Source organism: Danio rerio, chromosome 5 (genome assembly GCF_052040795.2).
Source record: "Danio rerio strain M-AB ecotype USA chromosome 5, GRCz13ab, whole genome shotgun sequence".
Classification (NCBI taxonomy): Eukaryota; Metazoa; Chordata; class Actinopteri; order Cypriniformes; family Danionidae; genus Danio; species Danio rerio.
The window spans coordinates 77,443,957-77,467,729 of record NC_141025.1 but is presented as its reverse complement, the minus strand read 5'-3'; the positions used below and the strand labels follow the sequence as shown (position 1 = coordinate 77,467,729).

The window sequence follows — 23,773 nt, the reverse complement described above, 5'->3', positions numbered from 1 at the left end:
GGAGAGTGGGTGGTTGGATGGATATATGGATGGATGGACAGATAGATGGATGGATAGATAGATTGATAGATGGATGGACAATTGGATGGACAAATGGATGGATGGATGGATGGATGGATGGATGGATGGATGGATGGATGGATGGATGGATGGATGGATGGGAGAGTGGGTGGTTGGATGGATATATGGATGGATGGACAGATAGATGGATGGATAGATAGATAGATTGATAGATGGATGGACAATTGGATGGACAAATGGATGGATGGATGGATGGATGGATGGATGGATGGGAGAGTGGGTGGTTGGATGGATATATGGATGGATGGACAGATAGATGGATAGATGGATGGACAGTTAGATAAACAGAAGGACCGATGAATGGATGGACAAATGGATGGATGGATGGATGGACAGACAGATAGATGCATGGGTGGATGAGTGGGTTGATGGATAGATGGGCAGATGGGCAGATGGACAGATGAACGGATGGACAGATGGATAGATGGAGGGATGGATGGAGTAAATGGATGGTGTGTATATATATATATATATAATGTATATTGGCCATATATGACCCAAACATTCTGTTACAACAACCCAGTATATTTTAGAGTGTAGACAGATAGATAACATTAGCAGGTTACCATGGACACTTGCCCACAGTTCAGTTGTCTCATACTGGAAGAAAATCCAGAATTTAGGGGTTGTAGACGGACAGTTCTGAGATCAGCTATCAGAACCGACCCAATAATCCCACAGGGGTCAGTGCGGTCAGCACTGGCACCACAATAAAGCAACTAATCTTAGAACCCAGAATGTGGGAAGCAAGAAAGCCAGATTCCCAGAGGAGGTATTTCTGAAAACTCTGATGCCAAAGCCAGGAGAGCTCCGTCTATAGTATAGAGTCGATTTAACAGTTTCAAGTTAACTCACTTCTGTGTAAATGAACTAATCCCATATCTTCATTTGGTTTTGTACAATTTGAGCGCACAAAAAGAAAGGCAATGCGGCCCTAGAGACTGGAGCTCTCAGATAACCTTTGCCAAAGTCTCAGACATTAGTTTGCTCAGTCTATGCTTGTTCACAGTCATTGTTAGCAAAAGGCCAGGTGATGCAAATTTCAAAGCTTTATAAATACTCTGACAAAAGTCCCAACAATAAGCAGCCATTTTCTCAACTCGTAACGTAATTATGAAAAGACAGTAAACAGGAATGGTGAAGGTCAAGTTAAGCTCTGGAATACTTTCAGAAAGAAGCGATTGTAGATTTGCTAGAAACTCTAGTTGGACTGGAAAAAAACATTCAGATCTATTGTGAAAATGAAGTTTGACTCTGATTTTACAGTGCTTTTATGAAATGTACAACCAAACGTACTCTTAGTAATATCAGGTTTGCAAAAAATGTAGACAGCGCCCTCTAGTGGATTTATCATCTGAAATGTGCGACAAAAGGCACCAGGAACAACGTATTTTACATTTCACAAAAAAATGTAGGTGGAGACATCCATTTCCACAAAGTTTTGCTTAAATTCAGAGGTCTTTATACAGTTAAATACCTACAATTAAAACATAAGATGAAACATGGAGGCCTTTATAAGGGTGTAATAATCTACAATGGATTAAATACATATAAATAAATAAAAAAATTAATAAATAAATAAATAAATTCATTTTCTTGTCGGCTTAGTCCCTTTAATAATCCGGGGTCGCCACAGCGGAATGAACCGCCAACTTATCCAGCACGTTTTTACACAGCGGATGCCCTTCCAGCCACAACCCATCTCTGGGAAACATCCACACACACTCAATTACACTCACGCATACAGTACGGGCATACACTACGGGCAATTTAGCCCACCCAATTCACCTGTACCACATGTCTTTGGACTGTGGGGGAAACCGGAGCACCCTGAGGAAACCCACGCCAACGCAGGGAGAACATGCAAACTCCACACAGAAACTCCAACTGAGCCGAGGCTCAAACCAGCGACACAACGACCTTCTTGCTGTGAGGCAACAGCACGACCTACTGCGCCACTGCCTCACCAAATAAAAATAAATAAATAAATCAGTAAATAAATAAATAAATAAAATTATAAACAAATAAATAAATAAAATAAATAAAAAATAAAACATACACTTATAAATAAATAAATACAATTTTAAATACAAATATAAACAAAAATAAAAACAATTAGTAACATGTTTAAATGGTTTCTCTCGAGTGAAGGGTTCAGTTTTTCCACTTACAAAGTCCGCCATGTAAATAGCAAATGCACTATGGCGCGACACAACTGGCTCTTAAAGGGAATGGGAGATGAGACTCTGATTGGTTTATTTTCCAAACACACCTATAACTCATTAAGAGAATAAGCACAACCCTGTTGGACCATGCGCTGCGGCGCAAAGCAGATTTTTCCGTCCTTAAAAAAGCAAAAGTGGACTCGGACACGCCCTTGATGTGTTTGCGCCCTGCTCTTTGAACTTTGCGCATGGATCGTCAAAATAGAGCAGTAAGCTGAAGGATGAATGAATGTATGTAAAACTGTATTAGCTTTTCCAATGGCAGGGACGTTTTCAGACTACTACATTAATAAGACAGTAAATGTGTGTTAAAGGTAAATGTGCCTGTCTCTCCGGCTGGTATATGAACAGTGGAGTCAGATCGCTATGTAAACATCAGCTACTGCACACTTCATGTTGCTATAACTGTTTTAGTGTATTTATTTCTTCCACAGCAGGTGGGCTATAGTCCTGACTGTGGTGACGTGTGTGTGTGTGTGTGTGTATTGGCACACTGAAGGGTGGCCATAGTTATGTTCCAATACAGAGAACTGCACACGTCACAATTGTTCATTAGCAGGACGGGTTTTGCTTTCTCCAAATCATATGAGTTTCCAGACGCTTTAAATTCAGTGATGAATGCAAACCTCGGTACTAATTTAATTTGATCAATAACTATCAGCATAACTTTGGAGATCTATTGCCAAACATGTTCGTGATCTATATGTATATGTATACGTCCACACAAGATGTATTGTCCATTTTTGATTTTCTGTTCACTGACTGAATGATTTATGACTGTATGACTATTGATTTTATGTTTACTTGCAGCATGTTCTAATGTCTCTGAGGTTTATTTGTCATTGTAAAGCAACCTTGAGTCTCCAGAAAAGCTCTTATGTACAATAATAATAATAATAATAATAATAATAATAATAATAACAATAATAACAACCATAATGATGATAATAATAATAATAATAATAATAAATAAATAATGATAATAATAATAATAACAATAAATAATAATAATAATAATAATAATAATAAAAATAATATTAAATTAAATCCAGTGTGCATTCTCTACTCATAATAAATGTGCACTTATAATGTACTTTAAATACTGATTGTGTATTTATGTATATTTTGAGAAAATCTACTTGCAGATATTAAAATATTGATGGATAAAAAGTCACTTTTAAGTTGTCATAGTAAGAGATAAAGCACAAAGTAGTGTTATAATTGAGTGTTCGTGTTATGAATGCAAAATAAAATAAAATAAAATAAAATTTAAATCAGTGTATGTTGTTATTTACAAATAAAATAAAATAAAATAAAATAAAATAAAATAAAATTTTAATCAGTGTATGTTGTTATTTACAAATAAAATAAAATAAAATAAAATAAAATAAAATAAAATAAAATAAAATAAAATAAAATTTTAATCAGTGTATGTTGTTATTTACAAATAAAATAAAATAAAATAAAATAAAATAAAATTTTAATCAGTGTATGTTGTTATTTACAAATAAAATAAAATAAAATAAAATAAAATAAAATAAAATAAAATAAAATAAAATAAAATAGGTAGTGCTATCACCTCACAGCAAGAAGGTAGCTGGTTCGAGCCTCGGCTGGGTCAGTTGGCGTTTCTGTGTGGGTTTCCTCCGGGTGCTCCGGTTTTCCCCACAGACCAAAGACATGCGGTACAGGTGAATTGGGTAGGCTAAATTGTTCACAGTGTATGAGTGTGAATGGGTGTTTCCAAGTGATGAGTTGCAGCTGTAAGGGCATCCACTGTGTAAAACATATGCTGGATAAGTTGGCGGTTCATTCTCTAGTGGCGACCCCAGATTAATAAAGGAACTAAGCCGAAGAAAAAATGAATGAATAAATGATAAATTAAATTTAAATAAATGTAATTTAATAGAAAATTTCAATCAATGCATGTTAAATAATAAAAATAAAATATGATAAAATAAAATAAAGGCGATGCTGTGGCACAGTAGGTAGTGCTGTCGCCTCACAGCAAGAAGGTCGCTGGGTCGCTGGTTCGAGGGGTAGGCTAAAATTGTCCGTAGTGTATGAGTGTGTGTGTGAATGTGAGTGTGGATGTTTCCCAGAGATGGGTTGCGGCTGGAAGGGCATCCGTTGCGTAAAAACTTGCTGGATGAGTTGGCGGTTCATTCCGCTGTGGCAACCCCGGATTAATAAAGGGACTAAGCTGACAAAAAATAAAATAAAATTAAATTAAATTAAATTAAATTAAATTAAATACTTCAATGTATATTGTAATTTACAAATAAAATTAATTGAATTTAAATTAAATGAAACGGAAATGAAATTATTTATTCATTCATTCATTTTCGTTTCGGCTTAGTCTCTTACATGCACACACACACTCATACACTACGGCCAGGACTCAAACCAGTGACCTTTTAGCTGTATAGGGACAGTGCTCACCACTAAGCCACCGTGTCACCCTTATTATTATTATTATTATTATTATTATTATTATTATTATTATTATTATTATTATTATTATTATTATTATTATCATTAGAGGCTGGTACAATAATAAATAAATAAACAAATATATATATACACTTCCTTATCTTAAAATATAACATTTCTATAACAATAAATATTTCTATTCTGATTTAAAAGACTAAACTGTCTTTCTTTTTCGTGTGGGTAGTTATGTGTTTAATATCAGCATTATGAATTTTACAACTTAATTACATGAATAGCGCAGACACTGGATAGCAGACTGGATCCCGGTCTCTGGGAAAACTCTGAGGTCTCGTCTCCTGCTGGAAATACCACGAAACACATGCCGTCTCAATCTGTCCCAGCGTGAGCCAAGCATGCGCTAAAAATAACCACCCAAATGTTTTAGGAAATTAGAAACATGTTCGGAAAGCTAGACATAAAGAATTAAAGAGGTCATTATGAACAATGGGCACTTTTATTCTCCACACAATACTACACTAGAATAAATGCTGGGCTCCCCACGGTTCATTCATGTTGGCCTGATTAACAGGTTAACTTAACAAATGTAAGTGGATTAAACTTAAAACAATTACGTTATCCCCAGACACTTAAATAACTCTCAGATCTTCATCTCTCAGCGCATATGTGTGGTGTTCTGCACTATTTGCGGTGCATTTCTTTATTTATATGTGTTTTGAGAATTTCTGTCCAAGTGTTTTGTCAAGCCAATGTTGTTTTCTCCATTTGCTAATTCATACTATAAACAGACTAGCAACATGCTAATTCATACTAGAAACATACTAGCAACATGCTAATTCATACTATAAACATACTAGAAACATGCTATTTCATACTAGAAACAGACTAGAAACATGCTAATTCATACTATAAACAGACTAGCAACATGCTAATTCATACTAGAAACATACTAGCAACATGCTAAACATGCTAATTCATACTATAAACATACTAGAAACATGCTAATTCGTACTATAAACAGACTAGAAACATGCTAATTCATACTATAAACAGACTAGCAACATGCTAATTCATATAAAATGTATGTTAACAGCATGCTAGTTTATACTAGAAACATGATAGCAACATGCTAATTCATACTAGAACCATGCTATAAACATGCTAATTCATGCTAGAAACATGCTAGCAACATGCTAATTCATATTAGAACCATGCTAATTTATGTTAGCAACTGCCTAGCAACTACCAAGAACACTTTAGCAATTGCCCAACAACACCTTTGCACCTAGCTAGCAATGCCTTAGCAACCACTTAGCAACACCTTAGCAACCACCTTGCAACACCTTAACAATGACCTTAACAACCACCTTGCAATGCCTTAGCAACCACCTAGCAACCAATCAGAACACCCTAGCAACACTTTAGCAACAACCTAAAATTCCTTAACAACTGCCAAGCAACACCTTAGGAACCACCTAGCAACCACTCAGAACACACCAGCAACCACTTAGCAACACCTAAGTTACCTCCTAGCAACCACTCAGAACACCCAAGCAACAACCTAGTACACCTTAGCAAACACCTAGTAACACCTTTGCAACAACCTAGATCACCTTAGGAACCGCCAAGCAATGCCTTAGCAACCACTCAGAACACTCTAGCAATGGCCTTGAACACATTAGCAACCACCTAGCAACACCATAGCAACCACTTAGCAACACCCTAGCAACACCTTATTAAGGACCTAGAACATTTTAGCAACTGCCTAGCTGCACCTTAGCAACCACCTATCAACGACTCCGAAAAACCCTACCAACACCTTAGCAACCACCTAGCAACCACTCAGAACACCCTAGCAACCACCTAGAAACATCTTAGCAACCACATAAAACACCAAAAAGCAACACCTTCGCAACTGCCTAGCAACCATTCCGAACACTTTAACCGCCTAGCCGAAACAGCCATTCAAAACACTCTAGCAAGGCCTTAGCAACCACATAGCAACTACTCAGAACACCCTAGCAACCGCCTAGCAACAGCTAAGCAACCACTTTGAACTCATTCACTACCACTCAAAACACCCTAGCAACCACACAGAAACATCTCAGCAACCACATAAAACACCATATAGCAACACCTTGATAACTGTCTAGCAACCACTCAGAACACTTTAACGACCGCCTAGCCGTAACAGCCATTCAAAACACTCTAGCAAGGCCCTAGTAACCACCTAGCAACTACTCAGAACACCCTAGCAACCGCTTAGCAACACCTTAGCAACCACTCAGAACACATCAACAACCACTCAGAACACCCTGGCAACCACTTAGCAACACCTTAGCAACCACTCAGCACACCTTAACAACAGCCTAGTAAGAAACATGCCAATCCATAATAGAATCATGCTAACCTATATGTAGGTATAACTGTTTCAAACTTAAAAAATACTTCAATTATTAAAACTTGGAAACTATTTCAAACTTTCAGACGAGGCTTTCTCAAGACACCATAAAGTTAGTCTCTTAACTTATTGACACACAAGGGTTAATCATAATCAGACTTCAGACGCATCTGTAAGTGACCTCTCCTGTAATTCAGGCTGTTTATTCAGTGTCGGTGTCTGGGATCTGAGTTTCCTTGCATTGTTCTGGATGTGGGTGAGACCGATGTGGATAATAACCCAGCGGACAGGCCTGCGCTCCCAAGGGTTCCTGCTTTACAATGGAGATCGACAAAACTGAAGAAAGACAGGAAGAGGAAAGGCCTTGCAGAGCTAGAAATAAGAACCTGTTGCTGGAGCAGGTGTCGTGTGCATTCCTATTCATAATGTAAAGTAAAGCACAAGTAAAGCACAAATACAGCATTCACAGGTTGCTGTGCACGTCTGCTTTAGAGTCCAGGTTATATTAAATGTGGTGGTAAGAAGAGAAAAAAAAATCTAATTACATCCCTCTCTCACTAGTGGCAATGGAAACTGGTGTTATTTTTTTTTTTTTTTAATAAAATAATGACAAGGAGATATAGCGCAAAAATAGTGCTGTAATTTAGTGTTAGTGTTATAAAGGAACAATTAAAAAAAAAAAAAAAAAAATATATATATATATATATATATATATATATATATATATATATATATATATATATATTAAAATAAAAGAAATTTTTGTGCGATTTTTTTGCGATTCATGATATTGTTTATATATAAATAAATTAAATTAAATTAAATCTAAAACATCAATGTATGATGTTATTCACATATACTATAATGTAATATAATATAAAATAAAAGAATGTAAAACAGAAAATATTAAAATAAAATTTTAAAAAGCGAAATATAAAACTTCGATTGATGTATGATGTTATTCACAAATATTTAAACTATATTTATTTAAAATTAAATAAAAAACTATAAAAATGTATTATTCATAAATAAAATAAAACAAAACAATAATATAAAAAGTCAATCAATGTATGATGTTTTTTACGAATAAATTAAAATATAAAAAACTTAGATTGTAAATTAAATTAAATTAAATTAAATTAAATTAAATTAAATTAAATTAAATTAAATTAAATTAAATTAAATTAAATTAAATTAAATATAAAACGTCATTCAATGTATGATGTTATTCACAAATAATTAATAAATTGTAACATAATATAAAATAAAAGAATGTAAAATAAAAAAATAATAAAATAAAATGTAAAAAATGAAATATAAAAGTTTGATCGATGTATGGTGTTATACACAACTAAAATTAAATTAAATTAGATATAAAACTATAAAAATATATTTTTCAAAAATAAAATAAAATAAACAATAATATTTAAAATGTCAATCAATGTAGGATGTAATTTACAAATAAAATAACTTTAAATCAAATGCAAAACTTCAATCAATCTATGACATGTTCACAAATAAAATAAAATAAAACGTCACTCAATGTATGATGTTATTCACAAATAAAAAATTAAATTAAATTAAATTAAATTAAATTGCATTAAATTAAATATAAAACATCAATCAATCAACAATATCGTTCACAAATAAAATAAAATAAGCCATAATATACACAATGTCAATCAATGTGAGAAGTTTTTCACAAATTAAATTAAATTAAATTAAATTAAATTAAATTAAATTATTAAATTAAATTAAATTAAATTAAATTAAATTAAATTAAATTAAATTAAATTAAATTAAATTAAATTAAATTAAATTAAATTAAATTAATCAACAATATCATTCACAATTAAAATAAAATAAGCAATAATATACAAAATGTCAATCAATGTGAGAAGTTTTTCACAAATAAAACAAAATTAAATTAAGTTAAGTTAAGTTAAGTTAAGTTAAGTTAAGTTAAATTAAATTAAATATAAAACTTCGATTAATCTATGATGTCGTTCACAAATAAAATAAAAAATAATATATAAAACGTCAATCAATGTATGATGTTATTCACAAATCAAACAAAACAAAACAAAACAAAATATATAAGAATTCATATAAATCTCCAATCCTGTGTTATAATGCCTGCATCACTGTGTAGTTAAATATATTTTTAAAGAAATTAAAATAGTAGCAATAATGAATGTGTGCGAGGTTGCCTGTTAACTAGCTTGCCTGCTGTTATCGATCTGCATTAATTCAGAACTCGACCACTTCCTGTCTGTGCGCTGGCATCCTGTGATGAAGGATGTTTGTGAATACTGTGCTGTGTGTGTCACCATCCTGTGGACTTCCTTTCTAAAGGGTCAAATAGCAGCAGTGATGAGAGCTTAAGTGCTCCATCATGAATGCAGCTCATTGATGAACTCTTTAAGAGAGACCAACAAAGCTCTGAATCACTATCAATGACATTCCACTGATAGCAGAGCGTTCCTGCAGCTCTAATAGAAGAGGTGTCCTGCGATTGGACAGAACGTTTACATGTAGTGGACACTTCCATGCACAGCAACTTAAAAAACATACATGTTGGATGGGTTGGTGGATGGATGGATGGATGGATGGATGGATGGATGGATGGATGGATGGATGGATGGATGGATGGATGGATGGATGGATGGATGGATGGTTGGATGGATGGATGGTTGGATGGACGGATGGATGGATGGTTGGATGGATTGATGGATGGATGATGAATGGGTTTGTGGATGGATGGATGGATGGATGATGAATGGGTTGGTGGATGGATGGATGGATGGATGATAAATGGGTTGGTTGAATTAATAGATGGAAGGGTGGGTAATAGGTGAATGGATGGAGAGATGGAAGGATGCTGAATCGGTTGATAGATTGATGAATGGATAGATGGACATGGATTGGTGAATGGATGGATGAATGGTTGGATGGATGGATGGGCGGGTAGATGGATGGATGGATGGATGAATGGATGTATGGATAGTTTGAAGGATGGACAGAGGGATGGATGGACAGCCGGATGGGATGGATGGATGGATGGATGGATGATGGATGGATAGATGGGCAGGTGGATGGATGGTTGGATGAATGGATGTATGGATAGTTTGAAGGATGGACAGAGGGATGGATGGACAGCCGGATGGGATGGATGGATGGATGGATGGATGGATGATGGATGGATAGATGGGCAGGTGGATGGATGGTTGGATGAATGGATGGATGGATAGTTTGAAGGATGGACAGAGGGATGGATGGACAGCCGGATGGGATGGTAGGATGGGCATGTAAATAAAGGGTTGCGTGGGTTGGTTGGTGAATTAATGGGTGGTTGGTTGGATGGATGACGGATGGATGGATGCATAGATGATGAATGGGTTGTCGGATAGATGGATGCATGAGTTGTTGGATGAATGGATGATGAGTGGGTTGGTGGATGGCAGGCAGGATGTATCATGAGTGGATGGGTGGGTGGGTGTGTGGATGGGTGGATAAATGGATGGAAGGATGATAATTGGGTTGGTGGAAGGATGGTGGGCTAGATGATGAAGTGGATGGACGGATAGATGGATGGGTGAATGGATGGATAGGTTGGTAGGTGAAAGGATGGATGGATGGATGGATGGATGGATAGACAATAAATGAATGGATGGACATATGGATGGATTGTTTGGTGATTGGATGGATGGATGGATGGATGGGTTGGTTGTTGAGTGGATGGATGAACAGGTGGATGAATGAATGGATGGATAGATGGTTGATTGATGTATTGTTTGATTTTGTTCGGTTTGTTTAGTTGGTTTGATTGCCTGGTTGTTTAGTTGCTTGATTTGATTGATTGATTGATTGATTGATTTATTAATTAATTAGTTGATAGGTTGGTTGGTTAATAGATTTGTTGGTTGGTTGATTAATTGATTGGTTAATAGATTGGTTAATTTATTGATAGATTAATTGATTGATTGGTAGGTTGGCTGACTAATTGATTGACTGACTGACATGTTTTTTCCCTCAAAAGCTTAACTATTAATAATAATAGCAATAATAATGATAATAATAAACCCAACTTTGTTTTTGATGCACTGGTTTGTTCAATAGAAAAACTGCATGAGCAATCAATTGCTATTATGTTGTGTTCTGCAATTCATCCAAGCGTTGCATAATTCAACATGTTACTGGAAAAGCTGTGAGAGTCAGTGGTTGACGTTAAATGGCTGCAGTGGTCCATCAGTGGTCATAAACGCTGGGTTATTTGCTGCTGTGTGTTTTACTCTGGCTGCGGTTGCTATAGCAGAACTGCTGCCAGTCTGGCTATTCTGACGGAGACTGAGCTTTAGGTGACCCAGTACAGCGTACTGCAAGTCAATGATGCCGTACCAGTGTTTGTAAATGAGGTAAACCCACTGTGTAACAGCCAGTTACCGTAAGTTATGGGCTCCATTACAATCCTGATGCCTGGCATTACACTATTTTCATCCAGAGAGTCGTGTGTTTGTTTCTGTGCCATAATCCATCACACAAACTAACTAGCAGCATCAAATAATCCCTTTTAAAACTCCCTCTTTTATTTATTTGATTGGTTTTGGTCATTTAATGTGTAAAATGATTATTCGGCTAGACTTTACTGTGTTGTGTTGTGGCTTCATCTTAATATGGTTTGGTGTTCAGTTGTATTATGGCTTGTTCTGGTATGTTCTGCTATCTTGTATCGTATTTTGGGTTGTTTCCATGGGTTGTGCATTAAGTTGACTATGTGTTTTGCATTTTGTACTATACTATGCACAGTTATAAGTACTCTTGTCTGACAGTATTTTTTTTTTAAACTTAACTTCTTAATTTCATGCTAAATAAATAAAAAAGGTGGCAAAAGTATCAATATTTTTCATACAATATGTACTGTGGATAGTTCAGTGTTGAACTTTAGCATTACCCCCCACCGTCTAGAGGTCAGAGAGTTTGACCCTGAGCCACCAGACACCTCTGCTCTAATTTAAAGAGTCTCTGTGTGTCTGAGTCTGACAGGAAACCCAAATGATTCACATTCTTGCTGGTTTTCAGGAGACCTTGATGAGTTTGACCCTTCATTTCCTGCCCTTGTCCTTGTGCAGATGCCTTTTTGAAAAACGTTGAAAGAGTTCTCACTCTTCAATCAATCAATCAATCAATCAATCAATCAATCAATCAATCAATCAATCAATCAATCAATCAATCAATCAATCAATCAATCAATCAATCAATCAACAAACAAATCTATTAACCAACCAACCAGTCAATTAAATCATACAACAAAACAACCAGCTAATCAAAGCAACTAAACGAAATCAATCAATCAATCAAATAACCAACCAACCAACCAATCAATTTATTAACCAATCAATCAACCAGCCAAGCAATCAATTAACCAACCGATTAATTAACCAACCAACCAACCAACCAATCGCTTAACCAGCCAAGCAATTATCCAACCTATCAATTAAAGGTGCAGTAGGTGATCTGCCACAATGCTGGCCTGTTAGCATAAATCTCTGAAACACTGTCCCTCCCCTGCCATCCAAAGCCACGCCTCCTGAAAACACAAGCACACATACCTCAGTGAAAATGACAGCAGAACCCTCTCTCATGTGTTGAGCTAAAGCTTGTTTGAGCTCCGTATCAGAATTATGGGAGATGTCGGCCCAACATTATAATTGGATGAACATTTTGAACATTAGCTTATTATTAAGAAACCGCAACTGGACATTGTAAAATCGCTATACAAATAAAGGGGAATTGAAATGAATTTTTTAGTCTTGTGCCTTACCCAGAATATAAAAATACATAAAAATACATTTAGATCACTTACTTTAATCAGTACTATTGGAATGTGAAGACACTTTCAATCAGCACAACAAAAAAAAAGTTTCTGAAGACAATCACCTGCAGCAACTTTAACAGTTAAACTCCGAGGACCCGGTACCGGGACCGTGACGTCATCTACTTTTGCTTTAAGATTTAAAGGGCTTTGGTTTTTATTCTACTGTACAAAAATTATTTTATATTAAAACGAAATCAAACAACAAATCAACCAAGCAACCAATCAATTAACCAACTAATCAATTAACCAGCCAAACAAATCAACCAAGCAACCAACTAATCAATCAATCAATCAATCAATCAATCAATCAATCAATCAATCAATCAATCAATTAACTAACCAACCAACAAATCTATTATACAGCCAATCAATCAAATCAAACAAACAACCAAATCAATCAATCAATCAATCAATCAATCAATCAATCAGCCAATCAATCAATAAATCAATCAATCAACCAAATCAATCAATCAATCAATCAATCAATCAACCAACTAATCAATTAACCAACTAATCAATTAACCAACCAAGCAATCAAACAATCAATCAACCAACCAACCAACAAATCTATTATACAACCAATCAATCAAATCAAATCAAACAAACAACCAAATCAATTAATCAATCAATTAATCAATCAATCAACCAACTAACCAATTAACCAACCAACCAACCAACTAATCAATCAAACAATTAATCAATCAACCAATCAACCAACCAACCAACCAACAAATCTATTATACAACCAATCAATCAAATCAAACAAACAACCAAAACTATCAATCAATCAATCAATCAATTAACCAACTAATTAATTAACCAACCAAGCAACCAACTAATCAAGCAATCAAGCAATCAATCAATCAATCAATCAATCAATCAATCAATCAATCAATCAACCACCCACCCAACCAACAAATCTATTATACAAGCAACCAATCAAATCAAACAACCAAACAAAATCAATCAATCAACCAACCAACCAACAAATCTATTAAACAACTAACAAACCAATCAATCAAATCTAACAACCAAACAACCAGCTAATCAAAGCAACTAAACTAAATCAATCAATCAACCAACCACCCAATTAATCAAGTAACCAACCAACCATTCAAATCAACAATCAATCAATCAGTCAAATTAACCAACCAATCAAATTAACCAACCAATGTATCAATCAATTAATCAATCAATCAATCTAATCTTTGATCATTTAAAAACTGCATGCTATGATTTATAAATGCATGGCATCATCATTAACGTGCAAGTTACAGAGTCATTGCTGTGTTTTTTAAAGGCAAGGACCAAAAAACTAGTGTCAGTTGTTCTACTTTAAAATGTCATGTTTAATTTAATGTGTTGCCTGTCATTCCCTCAGTGCATTCGATGCATATTTGAATACGCCTGTGAAAACATCTGCCGTTCCTTCAGCACACACACACAATCATCTGTGTCAGCAGCTTTGCAGGAATCCTTCTTGTTGTTTTGATAGAATCACTGAGTGTGGATGAAAACTTGAAATTTTTGCATACACAAATTAGCCATAGCCAAACAACAACACTGAATTTCATATTGAAATGCAATACTGTGATGAACTGTGACCACAATCTGTCATATAACTCAAATTACATTCAGCCGTCAACACAGCTAACTCAATGCAGCCTTTCTCATCTCACACTAATGCTTGAAAATAAGCCTCTGATCACGTTTTTATTCCAGCAGCAGATAAGTGGACAAATGAAAACACAACAGCCCCCTCTGTTGGTCAAGAACAGCCCTGCACAACTGAAAATATGCACTGTAGATTTTGTTATATGATTTTCTTGCCTATTTAAAAGGAAGAACTCAGACAAAATTAACAATATCGGGTAACACTTTAGTTTAAATAACAAATCACACCATTTATTACTAGCTCATTACCTGTCTATTATTAAGATATTATATTAGCTGTATATTAGCACTTGTAAAGTATGATTTTATTTTACATCCCTAGTCCTACCCAATAACTAAACCCAACCAATACCTTAATAACTATTAATAAGCAGCTAATTAGCTGTTTATTGAGCTAAAGGTGTAAGTTAATGATATGTTAATAGAGTGTATTGTACAAATATAAAAAGCAATGTGTGACTTGACTTCATGTATGCACAAATTGTTGACTTATTCCTTCAGATGAACCTTAAAGAAGATTCTTACATTTTATTTAAATTTTTTGCTGAAATCGTCATTGCTTATAAAGCATATGAGGCAACACAAATGAAAAAAACCCTACTGTGATAACACTCAATAATGTTTCATTAGTTCATGAAGATGCGGATTGATAGTTTGTTTGTTTGTTTGTTTGTTTGTTTGACTGTTTGTTTGTTTAATTGATTAATTGTTTTGTAAGTTTAACTGATTGATTGTTAGTTTGCTTGCTTGTTTTTTGTTTGATGGTTTGTTGTTTGTTGGATGGTTTTCTTGTTTGATTGTTTGTTTGTTGTTTTTGTTTTAAGGTTTGTTTGTTTCTTTGTTTGACGATTTGTTGTTTGTTTGAATGGTTTGTTTGTTTGTTTGTTGTTTTTTGTTTGATGGTTTGTTTGTTGGTTTATTTTTTGTTTAATTGTTTGTTTGATGGATTTTGTATTTGTTTTTTGTTTCTTGTTTGTTTGTTTGTTTGTTTGTTTGTTTGTTTGTTTGTTTGTTTGTTTGATGGTTTCTTTGTTTTGTTTGATTGTTGGTTTGTTAGTTTTTTGTTTGTTTGTTTGTTTGTTTGTTTGTTTGTTTGTTTGTTTGTTGTTTTTTGTTTGTTTGTTTGTTTGTTTGATGGATTGTTTGTATTGTTTGATTGATGGTTTGTTATTTGTTAGTGTTTGTTTGATGGTCTTGTTTGTTTGTTTTGTTTGATGGTTTGTTTGTTTGCTTGTTTGTTATTTGTGTGATTTTTTGTTTTTGTTTGTTTGTTTGTTTGTTTGTTTGTTTGTTTGTTTGTTTGTTTGTTTGTTTGTTTGTTTGTTTGTTTGTTTGTTTGTTTGTTTGTTTGTTTGTTTGTTTGTTTGTTTGTTTGTTTGACTGACTGACTGACTGACTGATTGATTGATTGATTGATGTTTTTGTATATTCTGTTTCTGTGACTTTAAATCGGTGGCAATATTCCCAAATCATTTTATTGCTACTATAAGCAAACAGGAATGATGACAATGGTGCATTCCAAATGTAACTGGTGTCTTTACAATATGCGAGATATGCGAAGCCAATTTCAACACCATCTGTCCTTTATAGTCATCTATGTCCTGCTGGCAGTGTGAAATATATATTTGGTTCTCGCTTCTAAAACAGCTGGGTATGCAGACGCATCTATCATGTGTCACGGCCTGTTTTATCCACATCCAGTACTGCTGTTTGTCTAGTGTGTCACTATACTGACACCAGCAGAGCCTCAAAATGTGTTTTATTGTGTGCATTTGAAGAGGAAATTTCAATAGACTGATCAAAGCCATATTTTGCCATGTCACAACTGCAAGTAAAACACATTTCATAGATTTTAATTTGATTTGATTTTTCTTCCTCAAGCATATGACCTTATTTCCTGACCCACATGTGAAGTTATCTAATACTAGATGAGATTAGTTAATTTGCATTGTTTTAAATACTTTCAAATACTGTCAAATCAGTGTATTTTTATTGATATAACATCTCAGGTTCTAGGTTTTTTTTAAAGTGATAAATACAAGCTGAAAGTTTTTTCTTTTTCTTTTCTTTTTTTTTTACAAAGTCCCTCAAAATTCCCACAAAAGACTGGTGAAATACAGAAAAAGTTGTGTATTTCATTTATGAAAATAACTGAATTGAATACACCTGAACTGAACTGAATTTAACTGATTTCTCCTAAACTTAACTTAAACGAGTTGAACTGGAATGAGCTGAATTAAATTGAACCAAATTGAACCTAACTGAATTAAATACAACTGAACTGAACTGATTTAAATACAACGGAACTGAATTAAATTGAATTGAATTGAATTTAACTGATTTGAACACAACTGAATATAATAAAACTAAATTGAACTCAATTGAATTGAACTGAACTGAATTGAGCTGAACTGAATAAACTTGAACTGAATTAAGTTGAATTGGATTGAATTGAAGTGAACTGAATACAACTGAAAATATTTTTATATAATAAAATTAACTGAATTAAACTGAATTGAGTTGAATTGAATTAAACTGAACTGAACTGAAATTAAACTGAACTGAATTAAACCTAACTGAATTGAATACAACTGAACGGAGAGAAATGGAATTGAACTGAATTGAATTTAACTGAGCTGAATACGACTGAACTGAATTAAATTGAATTTAACTAAACTGAACAGAATTGAATACCAATGAACTGAATTAAATTGAATTGGATTAAACAGAACTGATTTGAATACTGCTGAATATGATACAACTAAATTGAACTCAATTAAATTGAATTGAATACACCTGAACTGAATTGAACTGATTAGAACTTAACCAAACTTAAATGATTTGAACTAAACTGAATTAAATACAACTGAACTGAAAGAAATGGAATTAAACTAAATTGAATTTAATTTAATTGAACTAAATTGAAAACACCTGAACTAAACTGTATTTGAACTGATCTGAGCATAGCTTAACCTACCTTAAATGAATTGAACTGAATTAAATTGAACTGAATTAAATGATGAAATATACAATTGAAAAGGCAGATCCTTAACAAAGGCCTACATATTTTTCTTTATGATACAAATTTTAAAGGTCATTCTATTAATCAATGATGTCCATCCAGCACCAGCCAATCGCTAATCTGATTCACAAACTTGTTTACACAATAAAATTCTCCATCACACAGACACCAAGATTAAACGATCCATCGTTATCCCATCACTGCAAATGAGACAAAACTGTAAGTGTTTTGTTGCAGTGTGTAGACTTTCACTCAGCCAAACACACAGCGCAAACCTCACAAAACATCCCATTAGCGAGAGTTACACTCTTCCGTCTTTTTTCAACCCGGCAATCTCACATTTCCCATGACAATAGATGGAAGATACGGTTTACGGCTGCTTTTCTTTTGACAGGATCTCCTCTGGTCCCACATGTCAAATATTTCCCTTCTCAAATCCTTGTGGATTTGAGTCTCCGGTCAAAACACACTGTCAGAGACTCATCAGCGGCTCTCTGGAGGAAAACACCGGATCCAGAAAACACTCGGAAACAATTACTGCAAGCGGGGAAGAGCAGGTGAAGCGTTCTACTGGCCAAGAAAATAATATTAAAAATAAAGAAAGATTTCCCGGAGATGGGTTGCAGCTGGAAGGGCATCCGCTGCGTAAAACATGTGCTGGATAAGTTGGCGGTTCATTCCGCTGTGGCGACCCCGGATTAATTAATAAAGAAAGAAAAAAGGACAGCATGGTGGCTCAGTGGTTAGCACTGTTGCCAAACAGCAAGAAGATCACTGGTTTGAGTCCCGGCTGGGTCAGTTGGCATTTCTGTGTGGAGTTTGCATGTTCTCCCTGTGTTGGTGTTGGTTTCCTCCGGGTGTTTCGGTTTCCCTCACAGTCCAAACACATGCGCTATAGATGAATTGGAGGAACTAAATTGGCTATAGTGTACGAGTGTGTGTGTGAATGTGAGAGTGTATGGGTGTTTCCCAGTACTGGGTTGCAGCTGGAAGAGCATCCGCTTTGAAAACAAGTCGGAATAGTTGGTGGTTCATGTTGCAGTGGCCGTATATCACGTAATACATCATTATGATATTGTTTTTCATAACAGTATGATTTTCGTTTCTCTTTTGGACGTCCTGAGTAAATATCCAACAGAACTCCAGATTAATCAATGCCTATAAATACAGTGGAAGTGCAGACGAGCCGCAATGAAAGTGTATTTTCTCCCGCCGCTCTGCTCAACGTCATCTTCTCCCAGGAAGGCATTCATTTAGACACATTTTCTGCGAACACATGTGCAGACAGACACAGCATCATGCGCTCATTCAGGATATTTATAGTCTCATTATGCAGCAGACGCGGGCCTGAAGAAACCGCTGTGGCAGAGAGACGGCTGAGAGTTGACTGTCATCTCCGCAGCGCTCAATTTATGGCTTTTGTTTCACATTTTTGTAAGGGAGCTGCAGAAGTACTGGCGAAGACTGTAAAAAATGAATTTTTGTCTTGTTTCTATAGTGCGAATATAAAAAAAAAATGTTTTCAGAAGTAATAAGTCAAAATTAGGTGAGTTTTAAGATGTAAACAAGATGTAAAGTAAGTTTCTGATGTCTCTAGAGCAGGGGTGCTTCAACACACCTACCTGTAGGTTTCAAACAAGACTGAAGGACTTTTTTTAGACGTGTTTGATAAGGGTTAAAGCTAAACTATGCAAAGCTGCGGCCCTCCAGCAACTGAGTTTGACACATGTGCCCTAGAGAGTGCTTCTGTGTGTGTGTGTGTGTGTGTGTGTGTGTGTGTGTGTGTGTGTGTGTGTGTGTGTGTGTTCGTGTGTGTGTGTGTGTGTGTGTATGTTTTTGTGACATATCAGGACACAAATCTGTACAATGACATGGGTATGACACAGGTGAAATATGGGGACATTGGTGACGTCCTCGTTTCTCAATATGCTTATAAATCCCACAGGATGAGTTTAATCAGAGAGTAAAGCTGCACACAGTCTCCCGTGATGGTTGGGTTTAGGGGTAGGGTGTGTGTGTGTGTGTGTGTGTGTGTGTGTGTGTGTGTGTGTGTGTGTGTGTGTGTGTGTGTGTGTGTGTGTGTGTGTGTGTGTGTGTGTGTGTGTGTGTGTGTGTGTGTGTGAAGTTTTAGCAAATAACACAAACAATGTTTTATATCTCTTTGAAACTGACCCTTTTAGGCTTTGATAATAATTGTGGCGTTTTGGTGACTGTCGCTTTAAATTCAAATGAGATTGTGCTCTTTTTATGTGTCAGCATAGTGGCAGATTCAAAACAGGAATGATGTTATCTGTGTGATCTAGTCTGTGGAGATGTAACCCCGCCGGTCCTGCGCCACCCAACCCGCTCCGAGCTGGTATCGAACCAGCAACCTTCTGCATGGAAGTCAGATGCTCTAACAACAAGGCTGTCACTAGGGCACCTTTAGAGGTCAGAAGAGAGCGGTTTACCTGCACAGCACATACTAGCTGGCCTCCGTTACACTCACCCCCCCCCAAACCTCACTCCCATCCGGGTCAGGGCACCAATGTAACCCCGCCGGTCCTACACCACCCAACCCGCTCCAAGCTGGTACCGAACCGGCAACCTTCCGCATGGGAGTCGGCTGCTCTAACATGTTCATTTGTGCTAAAACTGTATAATCATAATGCCTCTTAGTCATGGACATTATCTTTAACAGATGCATTCATTTTCTTGTCGGCTTAGTCCCTTTATTAATCCGGGGTTGCCACAGCGGAATGAACCACCAACTTATCCAGCAAGTTTTTTACGCAGCAGATGCCCTTCCAGTCTGCACCTGTACCACATGTCTTTGGACTGTGGGGGAAACCAGAGCACCCGGAAGAAACCCAACGCGAAGGCAGGGAGAACATGCAAACTCCACACAGAAACACCAACTGAGCCGAGGTTCGAACCAGCGACCCAGCGACCTTCTTGCTGTGAGGAGAACGTGCTACCCACTGCGCCACTGCCTCGCCCTATCTTTAACAGATACCGCACAAAACTCTAATGTTGGCTGCTTCTAACCTAGGTCTGTTTATGCTAATGAGGGAGAGATGGTCACTAATGGGTGGGGCTTTCCATGATTTTTCGTGATTTGTACAATGAGAGAATGTCAATGGAAGTGTTTCTGCAGACAGTTTTTCTCAAGTGTGATTATAAACATACAATTAATTAATTTTACTGTTAGAGGTTGGCTATCTGGCCAATCTGTTCACTAGCTTCTACAGCAGGGAGGTTCGCGAGATCTACCTGAGCTCAAACTCCCCCCTCGCCTTGCAAACGAGAGGGAGCCCCGGGCTCGAGGATCTTATGAGCTCAGGGCTCTCTCCCGGGACAGCATGCCAAACAAGCTTTATAATTAATCATCAGCTAAGTGTGAACTCTTGAAAAAGTGCTTATATTAACATGGTTATCTTCATGATGATATAACAAACTGTGGTTGTGTGTATATGAAATTACTGTTTATTTCTTTGCATTTTAACTTTGTAAACTATAAAATCATGCGTCTCCTCACGCTTTGTGTCTCATTTTGTGAGCCAACTGGCAACAGTTGTTCGCTCCCCTCTTTCTCCTCTGTTCTGCAGGCCACGCCCACTCCTGACTCTGCTCACAGAGCAATTTTGAGGTAGACCTGAACCGAAAGAGGGGGGTTTCATGGCCTTTTAAGCAATATTTGTTTTTGATTGTCTCCAGAATAGTCACTCTTATACAATCACTTGCCTAATTACCCAAACTTTACCCTAATTAACCTAGTTAAGCCTTTAAATGCAAACCCAGGCTCATTGTGGAAACGTAGCCCCGCGGACGTTTCTGGAGACCGTGAAATAAGTCCCGGGAGGTACAGATCTGTGCAGGTTTTGTTTTCGCGAATCCACAAGAGGCTTTTTTGCATCTCGAATGCCTCTCGGGAGTGCGCGCAGTTCGCGCCTGCGCTGTTCTCACGTGTAAAGCCACCGGAGGCCGCTGTCGAGCGACCGTCTGTCCAACTGTCCGACAGACTGAATGACCGAACTGGGCGACCCAGCCATCCTCGTCCTCTTCCTCCTCCTTCCCTTAAACCAAGCGGCGATTTACAAAAGCCGTCCAGAAAAGAAAAGCAAAAGCCCTCATCCAATTTTGACCGCGTTTTCAAATCTCTCCGTATTCTCGCCCCGCCGCGAACTCGTTCGCTTTTATTTTTTGGATTCTGTTTTTCATGTTACCTGATTTCTGGAACCGCTCTTCCCCGGACTCAAACCCGGTCGTCACCGCGGCCGGCTCCTCCTCCTCCGAGCCTCCGCTCCACTGACGTAACACCGCGAGCTAAGCGGACAAACTGGTTGCAGCAGGAAAGCCCTCCACACGGAAGTGAGCCGTCAGCCGGCGAGCAGCGCACCGTAGCGTTCGCTTGAAAAAAACAAAATGCGGCCATACGTACCTACGGTCACGTAAATCCCAGTCTGCAGAAACATCCGTGGGGCTACGTTTCCAGAATGAGCCTGGGTTGTTTAAATGTCACTTTATACTAGTATCTTGAACAATGCCTAGTCAAATATTATCTCTCATGTTATTAGAAATGAGTTACGTTCAGAAATGTGTTAAAAAAATCTTCTTTAAACAGAAATTGGGGGTAAATATATACAGCAGGGCTTCGACTGTAAGTGCAAATGTAAGAAGGACTCACTTTTCTCCCAGAGAACAGCATGCACAGCTGATGCATGGACCCTCCGTTCTTAGTCAGCTCTTTCTTCAGTGTCTTTGGAGACGGAAGCGTCCAGCCTCCTTTGTGCGCTCCTGACACCTCCATACAGTTGATGGCATTGTCAGAAGTGAAGCATGTTGTTCGCGGGTCCTGAAGGAGACTGCCTTCGCTGTGTGTGCGCCTGCGCAGCGAATTCTGCACGCTTAGCCCACCCGGATGCTTTTCGCAGGAACCCGCCTCCACCATGCTCCTCCGTTTACTATCACTGCGCTCTAAATAGTTATCATCACTATCCTCCTCCTCCTCTTCTTCCTCATCATCTTCATCCTCATCGTACTCTTCATCAGTTCCAGGGGAGGAGAGAGCGTCAGCGCTGTAGGATCGATCTAAGCGCAGTTCTGGGATAATAAACGAGGAAGATGATGATGGAGCGTTGGTGTCTGCCACCTCCGAGGCGTTCTCTTCATCAATAATCACCTGCTTTTCATCGCAATCGTCGCAGTCTTTTGTTTGTGCGTGTAAAAAGTCCGACTCTTCAGTTTCTTTCTCTTTGCATTCATCCTCCCTCCATATTTCGTTCATGCTGCTCTCCGTGCTTCTGCCGTCGTCTCCTTCGGTGGAGGGTGGAGGTGTTGGAGGCACCGGGTGGCAGGTCTCCTCCAGAGACGTGCACAGCTCCTCTAGCAGGGTCAGACTTCTGGATTGAGGGCTGCTCGCTGTGGTGGCCGAAGCGTCCGAGAGGCTGCCCAGGGAATGGTCGTCTTCAGAGGTCATCCTCCGGCCCCTGAGGTCACATGGCTCATCCTGCTTGGGTTCGAGCATCTGATGATAGAAGAGCAGAAAGTTCCATATTATAGTCAGTAAATGTCATTGGACTAATGCATATCGTGGTAAACAGCGTTTGCACTAATATGTTTTAGTTTTAAAACAGCGGTTCAGAATGAAAACGATCCACGTCCACATTGGCGTTTCATCTAGCATCTCTGAAAAGATCTCAGTTCGTGCTATACCTCTGAAAGCGCACATCACATGACCACACATTCACTCTGACATGCGCTGCAGCGTATGTGGAGGTCTGAGCTCCAGGCAGTCAGCGGGTGCTTTGAGCACATCTCCCTAGGTGAGAGCAGCGCAGGTCAGACAGTTCATCAAAGATTTTCCCCTGGATTTCATTTCAATATAGTTGATAAACATGATATTTAATTTATCTTGTCTCTATTTAATGGTCTTTCAAATCTAAGTTATCAATTGTTCTAAGGTAATGTGTTTTGATGAGTTAATATGTTAATTTACAGTTGAAGTCAGAATTATTAGCCCCCTTGTTTATTTTTTCCCCCAATTTCTGTTTAACGGGGAGCAG

At 37.1% G+C, this 23,773-nt stretch overlaps 1 protein-coding gene and 1 long non-coding RNA gene across 22 annotated transcripts in view; both read right to left on the bottom strand.

Annotated features, from left to right (window-relative positions):
- The window catches only part of rgs3a (regulator of G protein signaling 3a), a 180,498-nt gene that overhangs the window by 44,708 nt on the left and 112,017 nt on the right, over positions 1–23,773 (bottom strand). For 20 of the 21 annotated variants that reach the window (XM_087251710.1, XM_087251718.1, XM_087251716.1 and 17 more), the window contains 1 exon segment: positions 22,396–23,235. In XM_087251710.1, the coding sequence (XP_087107836.1) occupies positions 22,396–23,235 (840 nt within the window). 21 annotated transcript variants of the gene reach the window in all.
- LOC147844542 (uncharacterized) lies at positions 15,721–20,479 on the bottom strand. The gene is made up of 3 exons (XR_015492107.1): positions 18,643–20,479; positions 16,955–18,370; positions 15,721–16,883 (listed from the first exon to the last, which is right to left on the bottom strand). It is a non-coding gene; the product is annotated as an uncharacterized LOC147844542 (long non-coding RNA).